The sequence below is a fragment of the Meriones unguiculatus genome, chromosome 19 (genome assembly GCF_030254825.1).
Source record: "Meriones unguiculatus strain TT.TT164.6M chromosome 19, Bangor_MerUng_6.1, whole genome shotgun sequence".
NCBI classification, from domain to species: Eukaryota; Metazoa; Chordata; class Mammalia; order Rodentia; family Muridae; genus Meriones; species Meriones unguiculatus.
This window is the reverse complement of record NC_083366.1, coordinates 28,137,693-28,159,805: the sequence shown is the minus strand read 5'-3', so window position 1 is coordinate 28,159,805 and position 22,113 is coordinate 28,137,693. Positions and strand designations below refer to the sequence as shown.

General features: G+C 38.9%; 1 protein-coding gene across 5 annotated transcripts in view; it reads right to left on the bottom strand.

Annotated features, from left to right (window-relative positions):
• Positions 1-22,113, bottom strand: part of Larp4b (La ribonucleoprotein 4B) — a 79,612-nt gene that overhangs the window by 41,228 nt on the left and 16,271 nt on the right. For all 5 annotated transcript variants that reach the window (XM_060372651.1, XM_060372650.1, XM_060372653.1 and 2 more), the window contains exons 2-3: positions 14,546-14,664; positions 12,645-12,704 (exon numbers count right to left, since the gene is read on the bottom strand). In XM_060372651.1, coding sequence (XP_060228634.1) covers positions 12,645-12,704; positions 14,546-14,626 — 141 coding nt within the window. In that variant the 5' untranslated portion in view covers positions 14,627-14,664. The remainder of the gene's footprint in view (positions 1-12,644; positions 12,705-14,545; positions 14,665-22,113) is intronic.

Here is a 22,113-nt window from a genome sequence, read left to right as displayed (position 1 = left end):
ACAAATTCAGTACAATGTAGATGGAGACATTTAAACGATAAAGCTCTTGAGCACATAAGCAAGAGATAGAAAAATCAAAGCTTCTCCTAGCAGTCAAGGCTCCTGAAGCACAGAAGAAAGCTAGAGCATCACTAAGGCAGGAAAACACCTTACACTCTCAGCAGAGCTACTCGCTCCCATTCCTGAGAGAGCCTCCCCATCACCTCGGCGGCTGCAAAACAACTCCCCAGAACTACTACGCTGCAAGTGATGCTGACACTTCTAGTCTAGGGTTCTCACCTGTGCTAATGCTACTTGAGTCCTACACCCTACAGACAGCTGTGCAGTTACTTAATCTCAATAAACATCACCTGGAAAGGACTTTTGCCACCTTTTAAAGTAAGTAGGAAATTTTCAGTTTTTAGTGGAATTGTATGAAAGTATATTTGGTAGTGAAGGTTTAAAATCCAATGTGAAGCTCCACAGGTTCAAAATGGCTATTCTAATTGTATAGAAGTTTATTGAGGTTTATAGGCCTAGGGTTTGCTTAAGTCTGCATGATATATATATATATATATATATATATATATATATATATTATTTACAGGTACTTTAATTTTAAAAAGAAAAAGATTCAGATGATGATGATGTTGAAAGTGATGAGGTCACTGGCATGAAGCACTCGGAGTGATGCCTGGTACACACTGGGCACTCATTAAGTCATTAGCTCACTGGTTACAATGACAACAATAGCATCCATCCCGTGCTCAGATGCTGGAGACCTCATCCAAATGTTGTCCACTCAAGAGTATCAGAGTAAGCACTCTTACAGGATCTGTATCTCCTAGGCCTGTTCAATTCTAGACGCATCAACTGCCTGCTGTTTCTAGCACACCAGCACTTCTGTACTTCAGTTTGTCTAGCACTCTTTCATTTCCTTTTGATGGTCTTTGCTCAGGCACTTTACAGGTCACAATATCCCCTCATTAAGTGAAATACTCTCCATTTCCATTTTGTTTTTTCCCCCGATACCAAAAATCAAACAAATAAAACAAAAGCGAAAACAAAACAAAACAAAAAACCAACTGGCTCTCTTCTGCCTACAAACCCGAAATTTTTCTCTTAAAAAAAAAAAATTCCCAGGAGCAGTTATTTCCCAAATACTAACTCCAATTTGCCATTGCACTCTTTCAAGAAACCACTTGCCTTTTCAAGAACACCACCAGCCATAGGACCCTGAAGGAAAGCCTCCTCATGAAGGGACAAAGAGTCCCAGTCCTGGGTGTACCTCAAACTAGTGTTCTAAGCTGGGAACAGGCAGGCTGTGTTGCTCCGGGGTAGAGCATTGACAGTCCTCATTTCTGCACTCTATAACACATGAGATACCATTAATGAGCTATATCAAGGAAGCATGGAGATTTATAAGTATAAACAGGTAGATAAAACCCACAGTCTCAGGTAACGGAAGCTGCCAGTGAAAACCGTAAAACTATTTCTGACATTGCAAGTAGAAGGCTTCCCTGAGTCAAACACTATTCATGTTCATTCTCTGAAAGCAACTCTGACCTTCTGCTACTTCTACTCACTGGGCAATTACTAAAACACCACGTCCTCCAAAAACAGATGCCAAAGCAAGTACCCATCTGGAATTCTTTACTTTGGTATTTTTAAAAGAGCCAGAATTTTTCCCCAAGTAAGTGTAAGCAAGAAACACCAATTCTTCAATCACAACTAAATGTCCAATTCATCTTTGGCCTTTGGCTTCTCTTCAAAGAGTTAGTCTCAGCTCTTCTCTCTCACATACCATCAAACAAGTACATCCTACAGGCTCACAAACATGCCTTAAGTACTGTGCTAAGTAATAAGAACACAATGGTTGGTGTGTAAGCACCCACAAAGCTAAAAAAGACTGAGATACTCTGTTACACACACAGAGTCTTAATAAATTTACTAAGATATACCTTACATCTTAAAAAAAAAAATCCCACATATTTAATTTATATAATTTTCATGAGTTTGGATTCATAAAACTATCATAAGAATCCTCTAAAGAATCTGTTCTGGTTTTTTTTTTTTGGGGGGGGGTGCGATTGTTGTGTTGTTGTTTTCTTTTTCTTTTTGATTTTTCAAGACAGGATTTCTCTTTGTAACCTTGGCTATGCCAGGCCCATTTCTCTTCCCAGTGTTCCAAAACACAAAAATCAAGTTTTTTTAAATTCAGTTTTATTCAATATATTAACAGACTCTTGTCACATGCAAATACTATACATTCTTTAAATTACTAATACTAACTAACATTAATTGTCTTCATTTCAGTGCCGTTTGCATGAACAATACAAGTTCTGTAGTTTATAAAAACACATTACATGGCCTCCTGTCTGTGAAATGCCCACAAGCAGCACACAGCACAGCATAGTTAGTCTTCCATGGTGTCTACAGATATAATGTGTCTGTAGTCTATGTAACTCTTGGGTGGTGGGTACAAGACACATTCTGCTTACCACCGTGTTGCTAATGCCCAGCAACATTCAAAAAACCATAGTAGAATGGTGTTTGGGAAATAGGCTGAATAAAAACTTAACAAAGTAACTGCACAGAAATACACATTTTCCACAAATGACTTGGACCCTACTGTTAAGAAATTATTACATCTTGGGTGCTGAAGTAATGGCTCAGTGGATAAATATAAGCCACTCTTCCAGAAGATCCAGGCTTGATCCTCAGTATTCACACGGTAGGTAGCTAAGCTTTCTTAAACTCCTTTGGCCTTCTTCGGCACTACCTGCACCTGGTGCAGACATACACTCGGGCAAACACAAAAGACAGGAGGACTAGAGTATTGGCACAATGATTAAGAGAGCTTACTACTCTTGAGAGGACCAGAGTTTGCTTCCTAGTATCAACACAGTAGCTCACAACCTCTTATGCCAGTCCTAGGGAGTGTGGAGCCCGCTTCTGACCTGCTGTAGGACCAGGCATGCACATGGTACACAGGTACATGCAGGCAAACACTCATGCATATAGTAAAATAAATAAATATATCTAAAATGAGACATTAAAAAAAGGAAAGAAACTATTATTTAGGTGAATATGTCCAAGCCAGAAATCAGGAAAGCTACACAATTTTGAGCAGTTAATTAGGATTCAGTGAGAGTACTGACAAAAGAGATGACGTATGAAGATCTCAAAGACCTAATGGCATACCAACAGCAGACGGCTGTATTCTGCCCACCTAATACAAACAGAGCAAGCTTAAAGGCAGGTTTCACTACCCCCATTTCACAAGAAAACCAAGACAAAGAAAGATTAAAATCTGCCAATGGCACTTTTGGTAGTTAGAAAACTGTATTCTTTCTCAGCAAACTTTCAAGAACTGCCTTCTCAAAATTCACATGAAAAATATTTTTATTAAACAAAGATCAACCTATACTGTTTATTTGAAATATGGGTTTTGCTTGTAGGTGTATGAAACTTGTAAACACTTATCAAGAACCCTAGTTTCATCTGCCTGACTGTATGAGCCAGAATATTTTCTCTCTGAAAATGCACAGTAAGTTATTAAAACCAGAAGCAAGCTGACCTTAGCTGCCACATTCTCAAGTGATTGTGCATGAAGTCAACACTGCTTCTCTTTGAAGGGTGAGCCATCCCACCTGCGGGTTCTGATGCTCTGGCTCTGTACATTCAAAACACTATGCCCTATTAAAAAAAGTACCGATTCACTTTGCATTTTACAGATGTAAGATAGAATGGTCTCACCAACAGGTTGCTGAATAGTAACTAGAAGAGTGCCAGAGAGGGGGAAGTCGAAGGGGGAAACCAAAATAGATGAGCTAATAGAAGAAAGATGTGGGGAACACCTTAGGGAAGGGTGTGCCCCTAGAGTTGCCCTGACTTCTGAGACATGCTCATGCTACCTCTGCCCCTTTACCTGCAAAGCAGAGACACAGCTTTCAAAAGAAAGGTAGTTTTAAAATGTCTGTGATAATCACAGACTTTGAAAATAAGTTTTGAAAAGTAAAGTAACACCATTAAACATGGTAATATCAGAAATCAGTATATTGCTTGGATATTATCCCATAATTGAAAAGCCAGTTTAAAACAGCATACATATTGCTTAAAGCCAAAAGAATAAAGACAGCACTCAGTCTGCGCTTGCATAAATGTACCAAACAATTAGCAATTGATAGTCAACTACTACCAGTGTACATTTAAATAAAAGATTCAAAAACAATGTGGTCATAGAGAAAAGGCAGATGCACACAAGTCTGATGGGCAATTCCTTCAATTATATAACTTCTTTATTCCCACTTTACAACTCTCTCTTTAATATCTGAGTGAAATCTAGCTCCTTCCTATTACCAATAGTTTTTCTTACTGATCCCATAAAGAAAGGGGGGGTGGGGGGGCACTCTGCATCGCTAAACACATTTTTTTTCCTGTAAGTTCCTTAAACAAGACAGTATTTAGTCCCATAGCTCTTACATGATATTCGATATTTTAAGTATTTTAGAATGCCATCAAGTATACAGGAGAATGATTTTGGTATCCATAGGCTCTTGGAATCAATCCCTTGCAAACACAAAAGGATTAAGCATATGTCCTTTCATTAATAACACTTTGATACATTTGTATTCTTAGCACCATTGGTTTTCTGTTGTTGAACAGTATGTGCATTCATTAAAGAACTTCTAGAAAGATGCTCAATTCAGCTATCCAATACCAACAGCAAAACTTCTTCCAAACCACTGAGGTCAGGACATGAGTGATTTTTACTGAAACTACAAGTCGCAAATTTTCCTGCCATAGACACAATACAAATAGGAAAACACACTTGAAATGCAAGTATGACACGCTGTCAGTGACTTCAAATACTTGCTGAAACACATCACACTCTCCATGGGACAAGAACCTGTCTCGGAAGGGTAAAGGGCACTGAACAAAACAGTATCCACATGAAAGGTCTGCACAATGCTGTGGGGGGGGTAATTAGTGGGGCATGCTTTGGCACCAGCAGCTTACATACAAACCCTGGCTTGAATTTGTCAATTTATAATTCACATTTCTCATTTGAAAAAGGTTAAATTGATACTCCATGCATTCAGTCTTACAAAAGCATCCAGACTGCCAATAACCTAGAATTAACTAATTTTCATAAACACTCCCAAAAGGTAAAAACTGCCATTGCACAACACAACAAGCACTGATAAAGCATACTTACTAACTGTCCACCTCTACTTTGCCATCCCCAAACAACAGCATCCGCTGACACTGGCAGCTGATAAGGGGTCTGCTCCAAGGAAAGTGAAGTATTTTCTAAGTACTGAGCATTACTGTGTAGATCCTCACTAAAAATTTGTGCATCTTCTGTCGTATTTTCTGTAGCTGCGTTAGCCCAAAGATAGCCCTCTTGATATCTGCCACACCCACCTGCCAATCCTTCTGAAAGTACCCGACTTGTTAGCCCTCCCATCGGGTAATAGGAAAATTCATTCAAACACGGAGTATAGAACTTTTCGGGGATCCTGTGCCAATCCATTTCTGAATGATTTTCAGACACATTTAGGATGTCCTCTTTGGGTGATGCAATGTGGTCAGCACTTGGCACTGCATATTCTTTGCTCTCAGCTGGGATGGCAGGAATTGCTTGGGGAGTATTACTAGGAATAGCTGCAGGCATATCCACTTGTATAGATTTGACATCAATCCAAGAGGAAGACCCCTCAGAAGTGTCGCAAAATGCTATTTTCTTAAAAGTCCCCTCAGAGTTTCCCAAAAAATCCATCTTCCCATTTAAAGTGGCTTCTTTAACTGTGGATTTGGCATTTCTTCCATTCGTCCTACATGGGCCTAAGCAGTCAATGCTGTTAGGATCAATACTGTGTTTATCCAAACACAGTTTCTCTTTCTCTTCTTTGCTCAGTTCTGATGCATTATTATCAAAGGCATTACAAACTTCTTTAATTGATTCAGAGTTACTGAGATGCAACTGTGGGATTCTATCACTATTAACCCACTCCTCTTCAGGTGACACTGAACTGTGGTTGGGGTATTCATTCACTCCATCAGTTCTGTAACTGTTCTCCATTTGATTAGTTTCACAATCAGGATCTGCTGCTATGCCAGAACCAATACAAGTTACCGTGTTCCCACTGGGCATGACCTTGCTAAGAACACTCTTTTCCCATTGAAAGACTGTTTTAGCATCTGACTTGGCATTTTCTATGTTCTCCTCACTGATCTCTCTACAATTAGCTTTCTGTGGTTCCTTTTCTAGTTCAGAGGGCCCACTAAATTGGTTGTGTAATACAGCAACTAAACTCTTCACACATACTTCATCTCCTGTTTTATCATGTAGGCCTGTTTCCCTTGCTTCAATATTAGTACAGGTGAGAGTGACTACAGGTGGTGTTACTCGGCCTTGAGGTCTGGAGTGGTCATGAAACTTGTCACTTGGCATTCTTTGTGAAAGTCCAACCTTCAGAATATCTGTCTTCTGGACCACCCCTTCTGTGTCTGGTTCACATTCCACTTGAGTTAAATCATAAGTCTCTGTCTGAGCCTTGTCTGCCCTACTATCTATACAGAGGTCTGCTTGACACCAACTTTTCAATTCCCTCTTGCCATGGCTCTCAGTCTCTAAAATGCTCATTCTATCCACATCTTGATAAGAGGAACTATTTTCAGAACACAAGAACAGCTCACCTCTCTTTGCCAGCTGGACACTTCCAGTTTCCAGATTGCTATCCCCCAGGTGCTGCTCTGGCCCACCATGGGATACAGAATTAGGGCCTTTATGTTTGCTTAAGGCAACTTCTCTGAGACTGGCATGATCTGGGAGATACTCACTGCCTAAGCTCTCTGAGGTTAACCTTTCTGGACTTAAACTATCTAGAGCTAAGAAGGAAAGGCACCTACCTGGCCTGGTAATAGTGATCTGGAAGTAATCACTGCCTTCTAGTGGCTTTTCAGAGTCATACTCTCTTTCCATTTTAGAGGCTAAACTTTGACCCCTGCTAACTGTTATAGCCTCAGGTTCACCATTCTCATCAACATATGAAATGTCATTTGGCAAATTAACAAGTGACTCATCCATCTGACTTCCTATTCCTGAAGCACTGCTCTCTCTTTCTTCAGATGTAGCACATGTGCATTTTAATGAGTCACTGCCTATGTTAATATTTAATTCTGGGAACAGGCCAGTATTATGTAATGTACTATGTTCTGTGTGATCTTTAGGGACTTTGGCATAAACTTCTGCCCTTACAGACTCAGCCTGGAGGTCACTGATGTGTGCTTCATCAGATAGATCATGGTCCACCAAAAAATCAGAACTACATTCACTTTTCTCAGTAAATGCTTCTTTTCTTTCGCATGGGCCTAAGACATCCTGGGGTAATGGCTTTTCCTGCTGCAGCTTTAACTTTCCTGCCCTCTGTATGGCATTTGAGGCAGCACATTCTTCCCTATTAGCTAAGGGCCAATCCGCTTGGAAAACTTCGTAAGTAACAGCTGAATGGCATTCTTCTGCAGCTGCTCCATACATGGGAGTGTACAGTTCCTCTTCCATGTTCACACACTCCAGATCTATAGCACAAATACTGTAAAATTTGCTCTCCCTTGAATTCTTACACTGTTTGTCACCAACACAAATTGGGCTTTTATATCGCAACTCTCCAGCAGATACTTCTACAGAGTTACTCTCATTAAAACTACTGACTTGAACACTTGGCAATTTTTCTTTCTCTATTAAAGAGTTTTTATAAGTGGCCAGGTAACTTTGTAGATGATCACTCACAAAAGTTTCCTCCTGCTGGTCAGAAGGCATGGGCACAGGTGAGAAAGACTGGTCATCTTCGGAATAAGCCTGTCTGTCAGTACTCTTACACAGAGGGTCACAAACAATCTCAGAATTTTGTTCAATAGCAACAGTATCTAAATTCTTGTCACCTTCATCTAAATTTTCAGGCCCATGAAAGAACTCATATGTGGAAGAGGAATCAGAATTCAGTGACTGCTTTGATCTATGATCCTGTTTGTGCCCAGACCTTGTAAAAACTCTAGTCCACATAGTAACACCAGTGGCTGCTCGGCTGGGTCCATTTTCAACTTTGTGAAGCTCCTCACTTTCAAGGGTATCAAATAATGAAGATAAAGTTTTACTTATCTTGTTCTCCGGTTTCTTCTCTTCCACACATTTTTGTAACAGGCCAATTTTCTCATTGTCATTGTCACTACTGAGTTCTTTGCTGAAGCAACAGCCCATATCGAAAGTTCAAAACTCACATCACAATGCTCGTCCTTTTCTGAACCTCTACAAATGCATCTCACACTAACTTGCTATCGTTTCTGAGGCAAAGCCAACACCCAGATACCAAAAATAACTTCTTGCACAGCAGTCACATGTTCCTGTCACTCAAAACCTAATTCTAATGACAAAAGAGTCTTGCCTGACATTCATCAGACTCCTTGTGCTGAAATCCAAATGGTACATAGAATCTAAGAGGGAGGGGGAACACAACATATGTGATTTTTATCTTATTTTCATAAAGTTAATTCTAAAAACAACTGAATTTATTAACACAGCCAGAAGAAATTTCAAACTTCAGTGTTTTAGTATCTCCTGGATTATATTTTATAAGATAACAGTAACCAAAGAAGTTAGCTGGTACTGTCCCTTTAAAGAAAATAATACCAGAAACTTACTCTGTAACATTTACAACTATGAGACTGGAAGTGAGATAAGGGTGCTTGCTGCGCAAACCTGACAACTTGAATTCAATGCCTGGATGGAACGGCTGGCTGCCCTCCACATATTCTATGTGGCACAGCACACTTGCACTCTTACACACACACACACACACACACACACACACACACGAAAAGATACTTTACAGCTATTTAAAAGTATAATCTCATTTTCTAGCTTTGAGGTATTTCTTCATATTAAGGAATCATGCTAATTTTGTTAGACCAAAAAAACCCACAATGGAATAATAAAGAGATGCATTCTGAAGCATTGATGGTGAAATAATAAACTGCCCACTATTTGCCTTAAAATACTACAAAAAATAAAGTTCTGTGAATTTCTGGAGTGTTGTATGGGGGACTGGAACATGAACAGCTGAAGGAGAGTGAGAATAATTGCTCACGTTCATGATGCCTACACATGGGAATGCAAGTACTAGTCTCTTTACAAATATCTGAAAATTGAAATTAAGAAAAAAAAATATCATAGACTGGTATCCTTAAAAAGAATTCTCCTAAACCAGATGCAGTGACACACACCTGTATTCCCAGCACTCAGGGAGACAGAAGCAGGCAGATCTCTGTGAGTTCGAGGCTAGCCTGGTCTACAAAGCAAGTCCAGGAGAGCCAACGGTACACAGAGAAACCCTGTTTCGAAAAACCAAGAGAAAAAAAAAAAAAGAATTCCCTTAAAAGCACTAAAAAACCAACCAACCAACTAACCATTTAACCTGTAAAATACTGTGCAAAAGGCAGGCAGTTGTCATTTACAAGCAAAATGCAAGTATTAGCTATTTTTATGACTGTGAGCGTACTGATTCAATATGCAGACATGTAGCAGTTAATCTAAACATCCAATCAGAAAAAATGTCATCAAAGGCATACTTTATCAATGAAAGTTAAGTGACAGCCTTGCAAATGCCAAGCAAACACTCTACCACTGAGCTATATTCCAAGACAATTACTTCGGTTAAGTTCTCTAATCTTGTTATCATTAAATAGTTTCGAAAAATTTATTTCTGACTGGGCCAGGAAGATGGCTTAGTGGGTCATAAGGCACTTAATGCCAAGCCTGACAATTCAAATTTGATCCCTAGGACCAACGTTGTGAAAGGAGGTAAATGACTCCCTCCAAGTTATCTTCTCACCTTCACACAAGATATAAGATATGTACACATGTGTGTGTACATAGAGGATATAATTAAATATAATGAGATGCTTAAGGTCATTCTGACAGAGTTCAAGATTTCCTGAGTTAGAAGAATCAAATTCCCATATAGTAATTGGAAAGGCATCGCGCTCCCCAGGAAAAACAAGCACTAACACTGCCTGTCCTTACACAACTCTCTCAAACAACATCTTTGTTCATTTACAGTGAAACACAACAGAAACACTACAACAGAAAATGCCTCTGAGGCCAAAGCAGTTACTCGAGAACACTGAGGCAACTTAGCTGCAGAGAAGGCAGTAGGATTTAGAATCTGAGTCCCACTGTTAGAATGGCCTTCTAACAGTGATTGTTTCCTTTCGTCAGAATCTGTGGCTCTAACAGCTAACCTTGTTAAATTTCAGTCATCAGATCTTGTTTCTTTCTTAAGTAGATCCATCACAATGGCCCAGAGTGGCTACATCCTTATTCAAAATACATTCATAGCCCTCCTGATCCATTCCTGTGTTGGCCTTCCTCTTGCCACCAATATCAAGCTCTCAGGCAGAAAGCTGCTGTGTGTGCTGTGTCCATCAGTCTTGCATCTCTGCCGACTGGCTTTCACTAATATCACCCAGGGATCTGCGTTTGCTAAGGGCAAAATTGATGACCTGCTTTGCTCCAGTTTTGTCAGATCAGTTGGTTGCTATTCATTTCCTTTCTATCTTAACCCACGCCTCCATTTCTTCATTCCCTCTGCTGCTTTCCTTCCAGTTTCTGAAATACTCACATTTTCAATATTTTCCTTATCATTATATGCAAAGAAATTTAGTGCAAATTTAATACTTCAACCCTTTTGCTTGAAAACCAGTAGTGAAGGTTACAGTATTTCAAAAGACCCTCTTTTACCAGGGGGAAAAAAAACAAGAGTATTTTTTTCTGTAGGCACAACTATCGTTCCCTCTCTCCAAGTCTGTATTTACTCTATGTAAACTCTGGTACTACAACTGTACATGTTGTGTTAGGACTATCACTAGCAATGGGTGTTCCATCCTCATCTGTGAATAACCTTTCCATAGAAAATGCCCTCCCTATCATTATCATCTACAGTTAACATTTATTCAGAAAACAGTAACTGCCTATCACATATAGGCATAAAAACAGCAAACTCTGAGACAAGAAGTACATGCGGCTAGAGTAGTGGCAGATGCCGGTGAGGGCAAGATTTGGGAGGCAGAGGCAGTCTCTAAATTCAATCTGTTCTTTTCTTTAAAAAAACAAAAACAAAAACAGGACACCTGTGAGAGCCCAAAGCTAGCTGGGGAACAGGGATTAACTGTAACTGAACATCAGACTGCTCAGTGCCCCACCTACATGGAAGGCTAAGTCAGGAAGATTGAGAGATTGGACCATACATAAAATAAGACCATACATAAAATAAGACTCTAACTTACACAAAAAGCTCTAACACCAGATGATTGTGATGATTGCACAACTTAGAAAACTACTAAATATCATCAAATTATACACTTAAGCCTAACATAAATAATAAATAAACTCAAGTGTGGTAAAATACATACATAATTCCTGCACGCAGAGGAGGTCAGGAAGTCAGGGCAGAAGAGCCACAACTTCAAGGTTGGCCTGGGCTGTGTAGCAAAATCTAGCCTCAGGAAAAAATAGTAAAGGCAACGAAGAAGAGAAGGAGAATGACAAGAAGAAAATATAGAAAAGATAGCTAAGGGAAGCATCTTGGAGGTTAACTGCCCATAACTACTTTCAGGGGCCTCCAAGGGCACTGGGCATACATGTAGAAGGCATACATACATGCAGGCACTCACACACACAGAGAGTAAATAAATCTTTTTTAAGTGGATGAGGGGTTAGTGAGATGGCTCAGTGGTTAAAAGTGCCATCACCAAGCCTGATGATTTGAGTTCAGTCCCAGGACCCACATGACGGAAGGAAAGAACTAAGTCCTGCAGGTTGTCCACTGACCTCTACTTACATACTGTAGCACATGTGCTAATTTCTACACATGCTATGTATTTGAGTATAGACCACTTAAGTTTATAATATACAGTTAATAAGAGTTGTAAGATACTTAAATAAGAAACTAAATTTGTAATACTATAGATGTACTTCCTACATGCAATACACATGCAAAGAGCAAGATTTAAAAGAATGGATTCCCACTACCATATCCTTTTTCTTAAAAAAACAAAAAGGTATCTCAGGTATCTAAGACTGGCTTCAAACTTGCTCTATAGAAATTAAAAAAAAAAAAAAAGGACTCTAAACTCTTGTTTCTTGCTAAACTCTTATTTCTTGCTTTCCAAGTTAGGATGACAAGAATGAGCTACCATACCCAGTTTATACAGGATCTCTCCCCTCATATGGTACCAACGAGCTATATCTTTAGCCTGTTTCCTTATTCTTTTATTATTTAGGATTTGACTTGCATATTCTAAAAAACAACCAAGATATAAACACTTATACACACACACACACACACACGCACAATTGATTAACTGAAAACTTTGCCCTGAATTCTATTCTTGAGAATGAACTAAAATATTTGACACCTCTATTGTTAGAAAGAGACAATATCAACAGTTAACACACTCAAGAGCACAGGGCCAAATGAGTCCTCCTTTTAAAAAACATCTACATTTTTCTAACTTTTCACAATATATATTTGGTATAATGCCATATCTGGCAATCTTGGCTGTGGCTAGACAATCTGTGATAAATACCAAAAATAAATTACCTGAGTCAAAGCTGGGATGGAACTTGTTTGAGAAGTGGTTTGCGATATAGGACCATTCATCTGCAAAATTGAAAACATCAAAAACTCCATTATTAAAACATAAATAAAACATAATTTCAAACCATAGTAACTAACTAAAACCAAACCCACTGAAAAAAAAATTCATGTTTTTACATAGCAAGAAATTTATAAATAATTACATTCGGAAGAACAGAGCTGCCTTAAAATGTATAATTTTTGGAGTCTCACTAAACATTACAAAGAAAATTTCTTGTTTCAACTGGGGTAATTTTAAAAAGCTACTTTTCCCAACATCATTTAGAAACTTTAGATATTGTTTGACAGGATTAAGACTGTTTAAAGATTTGTTATTTAAATGTACGTGTGCAAGTATGTATTTACACTTGTGTGCAGATGCCCTCAGAGGCCACAGGATGGACTGAAGCTGCTGTTACAGAAGGCTGTGAACTATGCGGATGCTGGGGACTGAGTTCTTCAAGAACATTAAGCACTGAGCCATGTTTCACCCTGGCGTGGTGGCACATGCCTTTAATCCCAGCTCGCAGGGAGGCAGAGGCCATCGGATCACTCAGAGTCCAAGGCCTGGTCTACAAAGTGAGTACAGGACAGTCAAGACTACACAGAGAAACACTAAGCTGTATCTCTAGTCCAGGATTAAAAGTCAAAGGTGGCCAAAACAACACAAAAACATACAATAAAATCCTAACTCTTCAAATATAATTTATTAGAATGGTTCCTATATTAATAAGGTATTCAGTTTTTAAAGCTAATTAACATGCATGAATGTTTTGCCTCCACGCATGTGTGTGTACCAGGTGTATGCCTAGTGCCCACAGGGACTACAAAAGGGGTCAGGTCCCTTAGAATTGGAGTTATAGATGGCTGTGAGTCACAATTTGAGTGCTGGGAACCAAACCTGTGTCCTCTGCAAGAACAGTTAAGTGCTCTTAATTGCTCAGCCATGTCTCTAGCCCACAATGTCTCCCATCATTTTATTATTGTTGTTGTTGTTATTATTTGTGTTAGATGTATATATGTACAACATATGTGAGTGTAGGTAGAGGATGTCACAGTGTGCATATGGTAATCAAAGAACAACTTTCACATGTTGGTTCTCTCCTTTCCGCTGTGGACTATGGGAATCAAATTCAAATTGGCAGGCTGTGTGACAACTGCTTTTCCTCAATTACTGGCTCTAAACTCCATTTTCTTGATACAAAGCTTTAAGTATCTAAAGTCATAGGTGTCTTGTTTTCTGTATCACCTGCTATTTTTAGTTTCTGCTACTAAAGCTGCAGGTATTTTTTTCAGACAATACAGTTCAGTCTGAAATATTATAGTTTAATATTTGAGAGAGTTTTAGAATAAAAACAGAAAAATAGAAACTAGAATTTCTTTTACTACTTCCTTCACCTCAATTATACCATGAAACAAGCTGACTTCCTTTTGAAAATAGGTCACAAGACCCTCATTCCAAAGGGCTGGAGAAATGTCACACACAGATGTCAAGAAAAATCTGAACAGATCTAGCTAAGTTCCCCATAAATATCATCAAATCACACCATCTTTTGTACAATTATGCTTCTCTATAGCTATCCACTTCTCTTCTGTTATAAGATTTAGCAAAGTCTGCCCTAGTAGGTCTTTCTATCTAAAGACTCCTATGTGTATCTCTTGCTATGGGGATCTCAGCCAGGTACACTGGATGAGCAAGAAGTCCTTTTGCCTCTGCAACACTGTTATTTATTATACGTGTGTTCTAAGCAATGTTACTGTTATTATTTTGAACCTCTTTTTTAAAATCAATGTAGAGTTTATTAGAAAAAGGAATAAACACCTGTAACCTGTGGACTGTGGCCCTCCCCTCCAACAACACCTACCAGATGAGAGCTGTCCTTGCCCTCCTGGACTCGCTGTGCCTGCGGTTCAGCCACAACTTTAGTGTCCTGATCAGAAGTCATGGGCTCCACTGGAGAAGTGTAATGCTAACCTCAGGACGCTGGAAAATGACAGAGAGTGAAAGGGTGACTTAAGAAGCACCAGTTTTTGTTGTTTTATTTTTGAGATGGTCTAATTCTATAGCCTAAGCTAGCCTGGAACTCATTATAGGAAGAACCCAGGTTGCCACCAATTCACCACAATCCTCCTGCCTCAGCTTCCCCAATGCTAGAATCACAAGTATGAGATACTAAGTCTGAAAATGCTTGAGTTTTTCAGAATATTTGTTTACCCTTCTGGATTCCAAGTAGTTTAGAAACATTTGCCCAGAACATTCATATTACTCACTGAATCCTTAGCAAATTTCTCCTTCAGACCAACTGAGTGAAAGCATTATCAGAAAACTAAGAAACCATGTGCTAATACAGAATAGTGCAAGAATTCCTCTTAAAACCTAAAATTAGGGAGTTAATAATCAAGGCACATGAGGAATATTCATAGCTCAAGAGTAAAAATCAAATCAACTTAAATTTCAAAACTGGCCAAAGAATACACACACCCACCCACACCCACCCTAACCCCAACACCCTGCCATGGAAAAGGACAAACACACATAATAAGACATTCAAGTACCTCACTAGTCATCAGGGAAAAGCTAATTAAAACCACAAAAAGATACCACCATGCACCTGTTAGGATGGCTATAAAAAAGACAACAAGTGTTGGCATGGGTGTGGAAAACAAGAGAATGCTGCTGGAAGGACCTGTGCAGCCATTACTGAAAACAGTAGAGAGGTTTCTCAAAAGTTTAAAAATAGAATTACTACACTACATGAGCCAGCAATTCCATTTTTTGGTATATATCCAAAGGAAATGCAATAAGCTCCTCATGAAGACAGTCCATGCTCACTGCAGCATCACTCATCCTAGCCAAGACACAAACAGAAATAAGAGAATCACCAATGGATTAGGGAATAAGGGGAAGGAATATGATTGTTCAGACTTGAAATAAATCTTGCTATTTGCTGAAAATAGATGAACCGAGCAGGGGGACATACGACGGTAGTCTTCTGGGTCTAGGTAGGAGAAATAGGAAGCCATAGGTCAAAGAACACAACAGTACAGTGATTTGGGATGATGAGGTCTCTTATCTAATATAACACGGGGCTATCAAATGCTGTGCACAGAAGTATGCTATGAAAGTAGATTTCACATGCTCTTGATGCACGCATAAAGGTAACAATGTGAGATGACTTACTATGAGAACCATTTCACCCTGTATACTTTAGGTAAGTACATATTAACAAACTAGAGAACTACAGAATGCATGAATTCTGAAAATAGAAATTTTTTTATAAATCCCAAATGCGTATCTTTATAGTTTTTGAATGGTCCCATTGATTTATATTGATCAAGAACAACAGCTGTGGATGAGGTATGGTAGCACACACCCTTAATCCTAGCACTCAAGAAGCAAGGGCAAGTGAGTCAACCAGTCTGTCTGGTCTATACATCAAATTCCAGGCCAGCCAGAGCTACATTAAACAATAACTGAAAAGAAATGATTTCACTAGAAAGAAACTGAAAATATGAGTACTGAAAATATGAAACTGAAAATATGAAAATATGAGTTGTACAAACACTGGAGCATTCTGATAGCACTAGACAATAAAATTCACACATACTAACTACCTTATCTAACTTTAAAATTCATTACTATTACTGTGAGGATTCCTAAGCATTCAGTTCTGAGTTCAAGGTGTTTCTTCTTTAATGCCTCAAAAGTAAGATAAAGAGCTCACTCTAGGCCAGGTTCCTTTTCAGTCACTTCTGAAAACCATTACCAGAAGGCCAAAAAAGAAAGGGGAGAGAGGGAAATATAAACTTGCTGTTTCACTTGTACCCATACAGGTTTTTTCACTTATATTTCTCAAGTTAGCATACAAAGTAATGGGTTTCTTTACAGCATCTTCACACACTTCATTATACTTTGTTCTCATTCATTTCCCTTTCCCACTGTGCTCTCTCATGTCCAGTACCTTCCAGCTGGCTTCTTTTCCTATTTAGTCTCAAATTGTGCTTTATTACTTGTATTCCATTTTCCTATTTCCCATCCCTAAGGTCTCTTCATCTCCTCTCATGATCCTCAAAATCCCTAGTTTTGTGTCTGCCAGACAAATATTTGTACATAAACACAGGGAGAGGAAGGAAGAGAAGGAGGATAGAATTGAGAATTTTAAATGTAGGTTCCATAGGAGAGAAAATGTAGGTTCATCTTTGAACAGATTCCATAGGAGAGAGAATGTAGGTTCATCTTTGAACATGGTTTGTTACAATTAACATAATTTTCTGATTTTCTATTTTCCTACAAATGTCTTGATTTCATGCTTAAAATTCTATTGTGTGCTACATTTTCTAGGCCGGCTATCTATTGACAGCCATCTAGGTTGGCTCCATTTTCAGACCATTAAGAATTGGGCAGCAAAGAACATGGATGAGCAAGTAATGTGTTCTGACTTAGAGTCCTTCAGGTGTACAGACTCAAATATAGGTTATACTTAATTATATTCTTAGTTTTTGAAGAATTTACATAATGGATGCCGAAGTTCACATTTCCAGGAGCCCTTTCCCCATATCCTTAGCAGCAGCCAACAACCCATTGTTGTCATCTGCTGTCTTTTTTATTCTTAAGTGTGTATGAGCATTTTGCCTGTATGTATGGCTGTGCTTAGTGTCCCTGAAGGCCAGAGGGCATCATACCCTCCAGAACTAGAGTTATAGTGTGAGCTGCCTCAAGTGCATTTCCCAACAGCTAAGGATATTGAGGGGGTTTTCTTCTTTATGCTTCTCCCTATTCTCAAAAACCTGATTCTATTCTAATTCTCAACATTCTTATTAATGAAATTATTTGATAATCAAAAAACAATCTCAGCCAGGTAGCTGTAGCCACGGTAGCATAGATCTTTAATCCCAAAACTTGGGAGGCAGAGACAGGCAGATCTCTTTAAAAGGCCAGTCTGACCTACAAAGCAAGTACCAAACCAGTTAGGGCTACATAATAAGATCTTGCTGTAAAAAAGATATGAAATTTAAAGACAAATAGCAAGCAATCTCAGGAGGAGTGTATTGTCAGAGCACATGTACTATGAGAGTGGAAGGGGAACAGTAGGGAATAGATAGAAAGGTTTAAGGAAAAACCAAGGGCCAGGGATGGTGTTGCACACCTTTAATCCCAGTGCTGGGGAGGCAGAGCCAGGAAAATCTCTGTTGAGTTCAAGGCCAGCCTGGTCTACAAACGAGTTCCAGGACAGCCAGGGCTACACAGAGAAACCCTGTCTCAAAAAAAAAAAAAAAAAAAAAAAAAGACATAAATGAAGAAAAAAGGAAATAAGGAAACAGAAGAGGGGGTTTAGGGGGAGGTCTGCCAAACTAAGAATCAATGGAAAAGCCTTAAGGATACTTTGGCAAGCAAATTTAAAAAATAAGAGGTTGAACTGATTGAATTGATGTATCCTGCATGGGTAGATAATCTACCCATGGTTTATTTAATGAAGAGCCCAGTGACTCCCCCATCCCCAAGTTGCTGGTCAAGAAAACCTGAGAATACCAAATAATACAGGAAATTGCCACACTGGTTGACTGCCCACCAGGACTAGATAGCTTAGTTGCTGAAGACACTACACAACAAAACAAAAAACTTTCCTCCCTGAGTGCTAGCCTTCATAGTACAAGAATGGGCTATGCAGGCTACTGGGTGAAATCTATCACCAACTATCACCAAATATCACTTACTCTACAATGGGTCTCGCATAGTATATTATTAACCTGCCAGACAGGGTATGCCCCATAGTAAAATAGAGGTATGTCTATTGTGGGGGTAAACCAACTTCATTCTGAGACCCACTACACAGGGGGAAAGTCACTTCTGGTCTCATTGAACTTGGTCAAAAGCTGGGACTCTGGAGGTCATAGGCCTTTGTTTTGCTAAACAGACATAATATGCCCATCATTTTTCCTTCTAAATAATTAGGCATTTGCCCCAAAGTGTCTTGAGTAGCAGTGAATGACAAGACTCAGAATAACAAGGAACAAACACTATTTCAAAGAACCAGAGTAAAAAAAAAAAAAAATGTAAGGAAGCACAAATGGAGGGGGGCAGGACGCCTCAGCAAAAGGAAACCACATATAACCTCCATGAGCAATCAGGAAGTAGGCAGGGTAGTCCATCCAAACCTGCTAGCCTCAAGCCTGAGGGCAGGGGATGGGTCAACCTCTGGAGATATGCAGCTACAGCAGGCTCTGCTGCAGACACTAAACCCTGGCATTCCAGGGGGGTTACCTGATTGCCAAAGCACTCCAGAGTCAGCCTCAGAGCATACGATCTGGGGAAGAAGGGGAGAACCTGTCCAGCTCAGCCTACAAAAGTAAACGTGGACATCAAAAGCTCCTCATACACAAAGTGAAGACTGCAGTGACAAACACAACATTTGTTTGTCTAGCATAAAAAGTTAGGTGCAGTAGTGCTTGCCAGTAATTCCAGCATTGGGGAGGAAGCAACAGGAAGATGCCCTGCCTGAGGCTTGGAGCTAGCTATTGTAGCCCAACCATTAAGTTCCAGGTTCAGTGAGAGTTTGTCTCAAAAAAGGTAGAGAAGCCATTCAATGTTGACTTTGTCTTTCACACACACACACACACACACACACATATGTGTATGCGCATGTACACAAATAAATACCAGAAAACAACATTCGTACACAAGCAAATAAGAAGGTTGCTCAATAAGAAGACAAAGGGAACTAGGGATGCAGGGTTGTTCCCAAAACTGTGTAAAATGGGTGTGGCAATACCAGCCTGTACTACCTACTACAATTCAGAAGATAAAGGATCTGAAATGCAAGGTCATCCTCAGCTGCCTTCCATGTGTGAGGCCAGAATATATACGAGACTCAACATTACAAAAAAAAAAAAATGTTTAAAGGGCTATCACCAGGTTGTCTGACACTAAGTATGTTTGTTTGTTAGTTTTCAGATGAACCTGGAACATCTTATCATGAAAACAAGGAAACTAAACATAGTTAAGTGTGGTAGTCCCACTACAAGAAGATTAAAGACCCAGCAGAAGTGGACAGGGTCTCAATCAAGTATAAAATATGGTATCTAAAATTCCCTGAAGGCTAAAAACATCACCTCTATACAGCTTCTCTTTGGAGTGTGTAAGGGTATCAATTCAATAAGGGAAGTATCATGTACTCTACCTCGCCTACATGAACCAACAATTTTATAATGACAAAACAGTTACCAAGGGAAGAAAAGCCTCACTAAATTGAGAATGGATGATTTTTTAAAATATCAAAATTTAGTGTTGGGCACAGTGGCATATGCCTGTAATTTCAGCATTCAGGAGTCTGAGGGCAGAGGATCAAGTTCCAAGCTGGCCTGGACTACATGAGACTAGAAACAACATAAACAGAAATAATGGCAACATCTCACAGAAAAGGGAGGTGATAATCATCAACATCAGATAAAGATGCTGACTACATAGTTGATGATTGAAACTTTATAAATGATACATCAACTATTGACTAGGGCCATTTTTCAGTCTTATCACCAAAACTCTAGGCATTATCATCTATGAGTCATTTTTGCAAAAATAAAACCATATTTAATCAAACCTCTAGATCTGACTGCCAATTTAAAAAGAATATGAAGGAGATTCGTGTTAAATAAGACAAAGCCATCAGCTAAATCCAAAATGTGGAGCACTCATCTCTATACCAAATACAATATTTTAAAAGAAAAAAAAAATACATACAAACTACAAAAGCTTTCAATAAAGTAACATGGTGTAATGTAGGAAGAGTTTGAATTTTGAGTAAAATTGAATTTAAAATTTCATTTTGGATACAGGAAAAAAAAACATTACATGGATAGAAAGAACATTACAGAATGATAGTGATTTTATTGAATTCAAATCAAGGGATTCCAGTTCTGTTCATTTGAAATGGCCTTATATTTATTATAAAAGAGATACAAACCAAAATTCTTTATTCACAGGGCATGCTGACACAGACCCAGCTACTTGATAGGCCAAGTTGAGAAAGTCACCTGAGCCCATGAACTCAAGACCAAATGTGACTAGCATTAAGGACTTACCCTATAAATACATATATATACATACGAACGTCTTGTGCAATGAACTGTACATATACATCTATGTTGTGGTCTAAATGTGAAATGTTGCCCATAGATTCATATTTGTAAACATTCAGTCCCCAGCTTGGTGGCGCCGTTTTGAAAGGAGGTTGTACAACTCTCAGAAGGTAGAGAGCCTTGCTGGAGGAAATTCATCACGGGGGGATGGTCTTGGGATTTTATATCTCAGGCCCCTCTTCCTTTTCCCGCTCTGCTTTGTGACCCTGGATGCATATGACTGATCCACCTCCTGGTCCTGCTACATACAGTGACTTTCCTGCCAAGATGAAATGTATGGCCTCAAATTGAGAGCTGGAAGACCCTCCCTTCCTTTAATTATTTATTAGGCAGTCTGTCAGGAATGGGAAAAGTAATGTACTCTGGAATTTGTTTTTAAAATATGCTAATAAAGTTAAAGAAGAAAAAAAAAACAAAGGTTCAAGGATGGCAGATCAGTGGCTGAGTGAGGGTCATGATACTTTGTATATTTAAAATCTAATGAGAAAAAATAAGCACACATATATAACTTGGACGTATTACTGATATTCACTCAAAACATGTCCTGATGAAATAAAAAAAAAAAAAAAACACTATGTAAACCATTTTATAAACAATAGTGTTGGGTTTAGCCATAAAGGAATAAGACATTTAACTATAGAAAAGCAGAAACTATAATTGCAATAATTGCAACCATTTAAAAACTGACAAAACCAGCCAGGTGGTGGGCGGGAGGGGGGGAGGGGAGTAGCACATGGCTTTAATTCCAGCAGAAGCAGGTAGATCTCTGTGAGTTCCAAGCCAGCCAGGGCAGTGATAGCTAAATAGAAAAAAAATTTTTTTTTGACAAAACCTGCAAAATAAAAAAAAGCACAATATAAAATGATAGATAGTAAGTAAAGTTGTAACTATTTTTTAAGAATTCATATAACTTTGCAATTACTTAAAAACCAAAATAAACTAGGAAGAAATAAGCCAAGAGATTAACAATGTGTAATTAAAGTTTCACTTTTTGCACACTGCACAGAAATACAGACTGTACCAAGGACTTAACAGTACAACTCAGCCCACTGGTGCTTCTTTCAGTATACTCAGACACAAATGGCTTGCTACAGTGTTGGCCAAGTAAGTACTCTACTCCACCATCAGCATTCATACAGAAGTTTACCAAGATCTCTTCTCAGTCTCATGATTGGGACCAACCAGTTAAGGGGTAGAACACAAGGGTAAATACAAAATGCTACTATACAGGCACATGCTCCAAGAACGCCAACTTAATTTTTAAAAATTTACCAAAAGAGAAAAGAAGTAAATGAGGGGC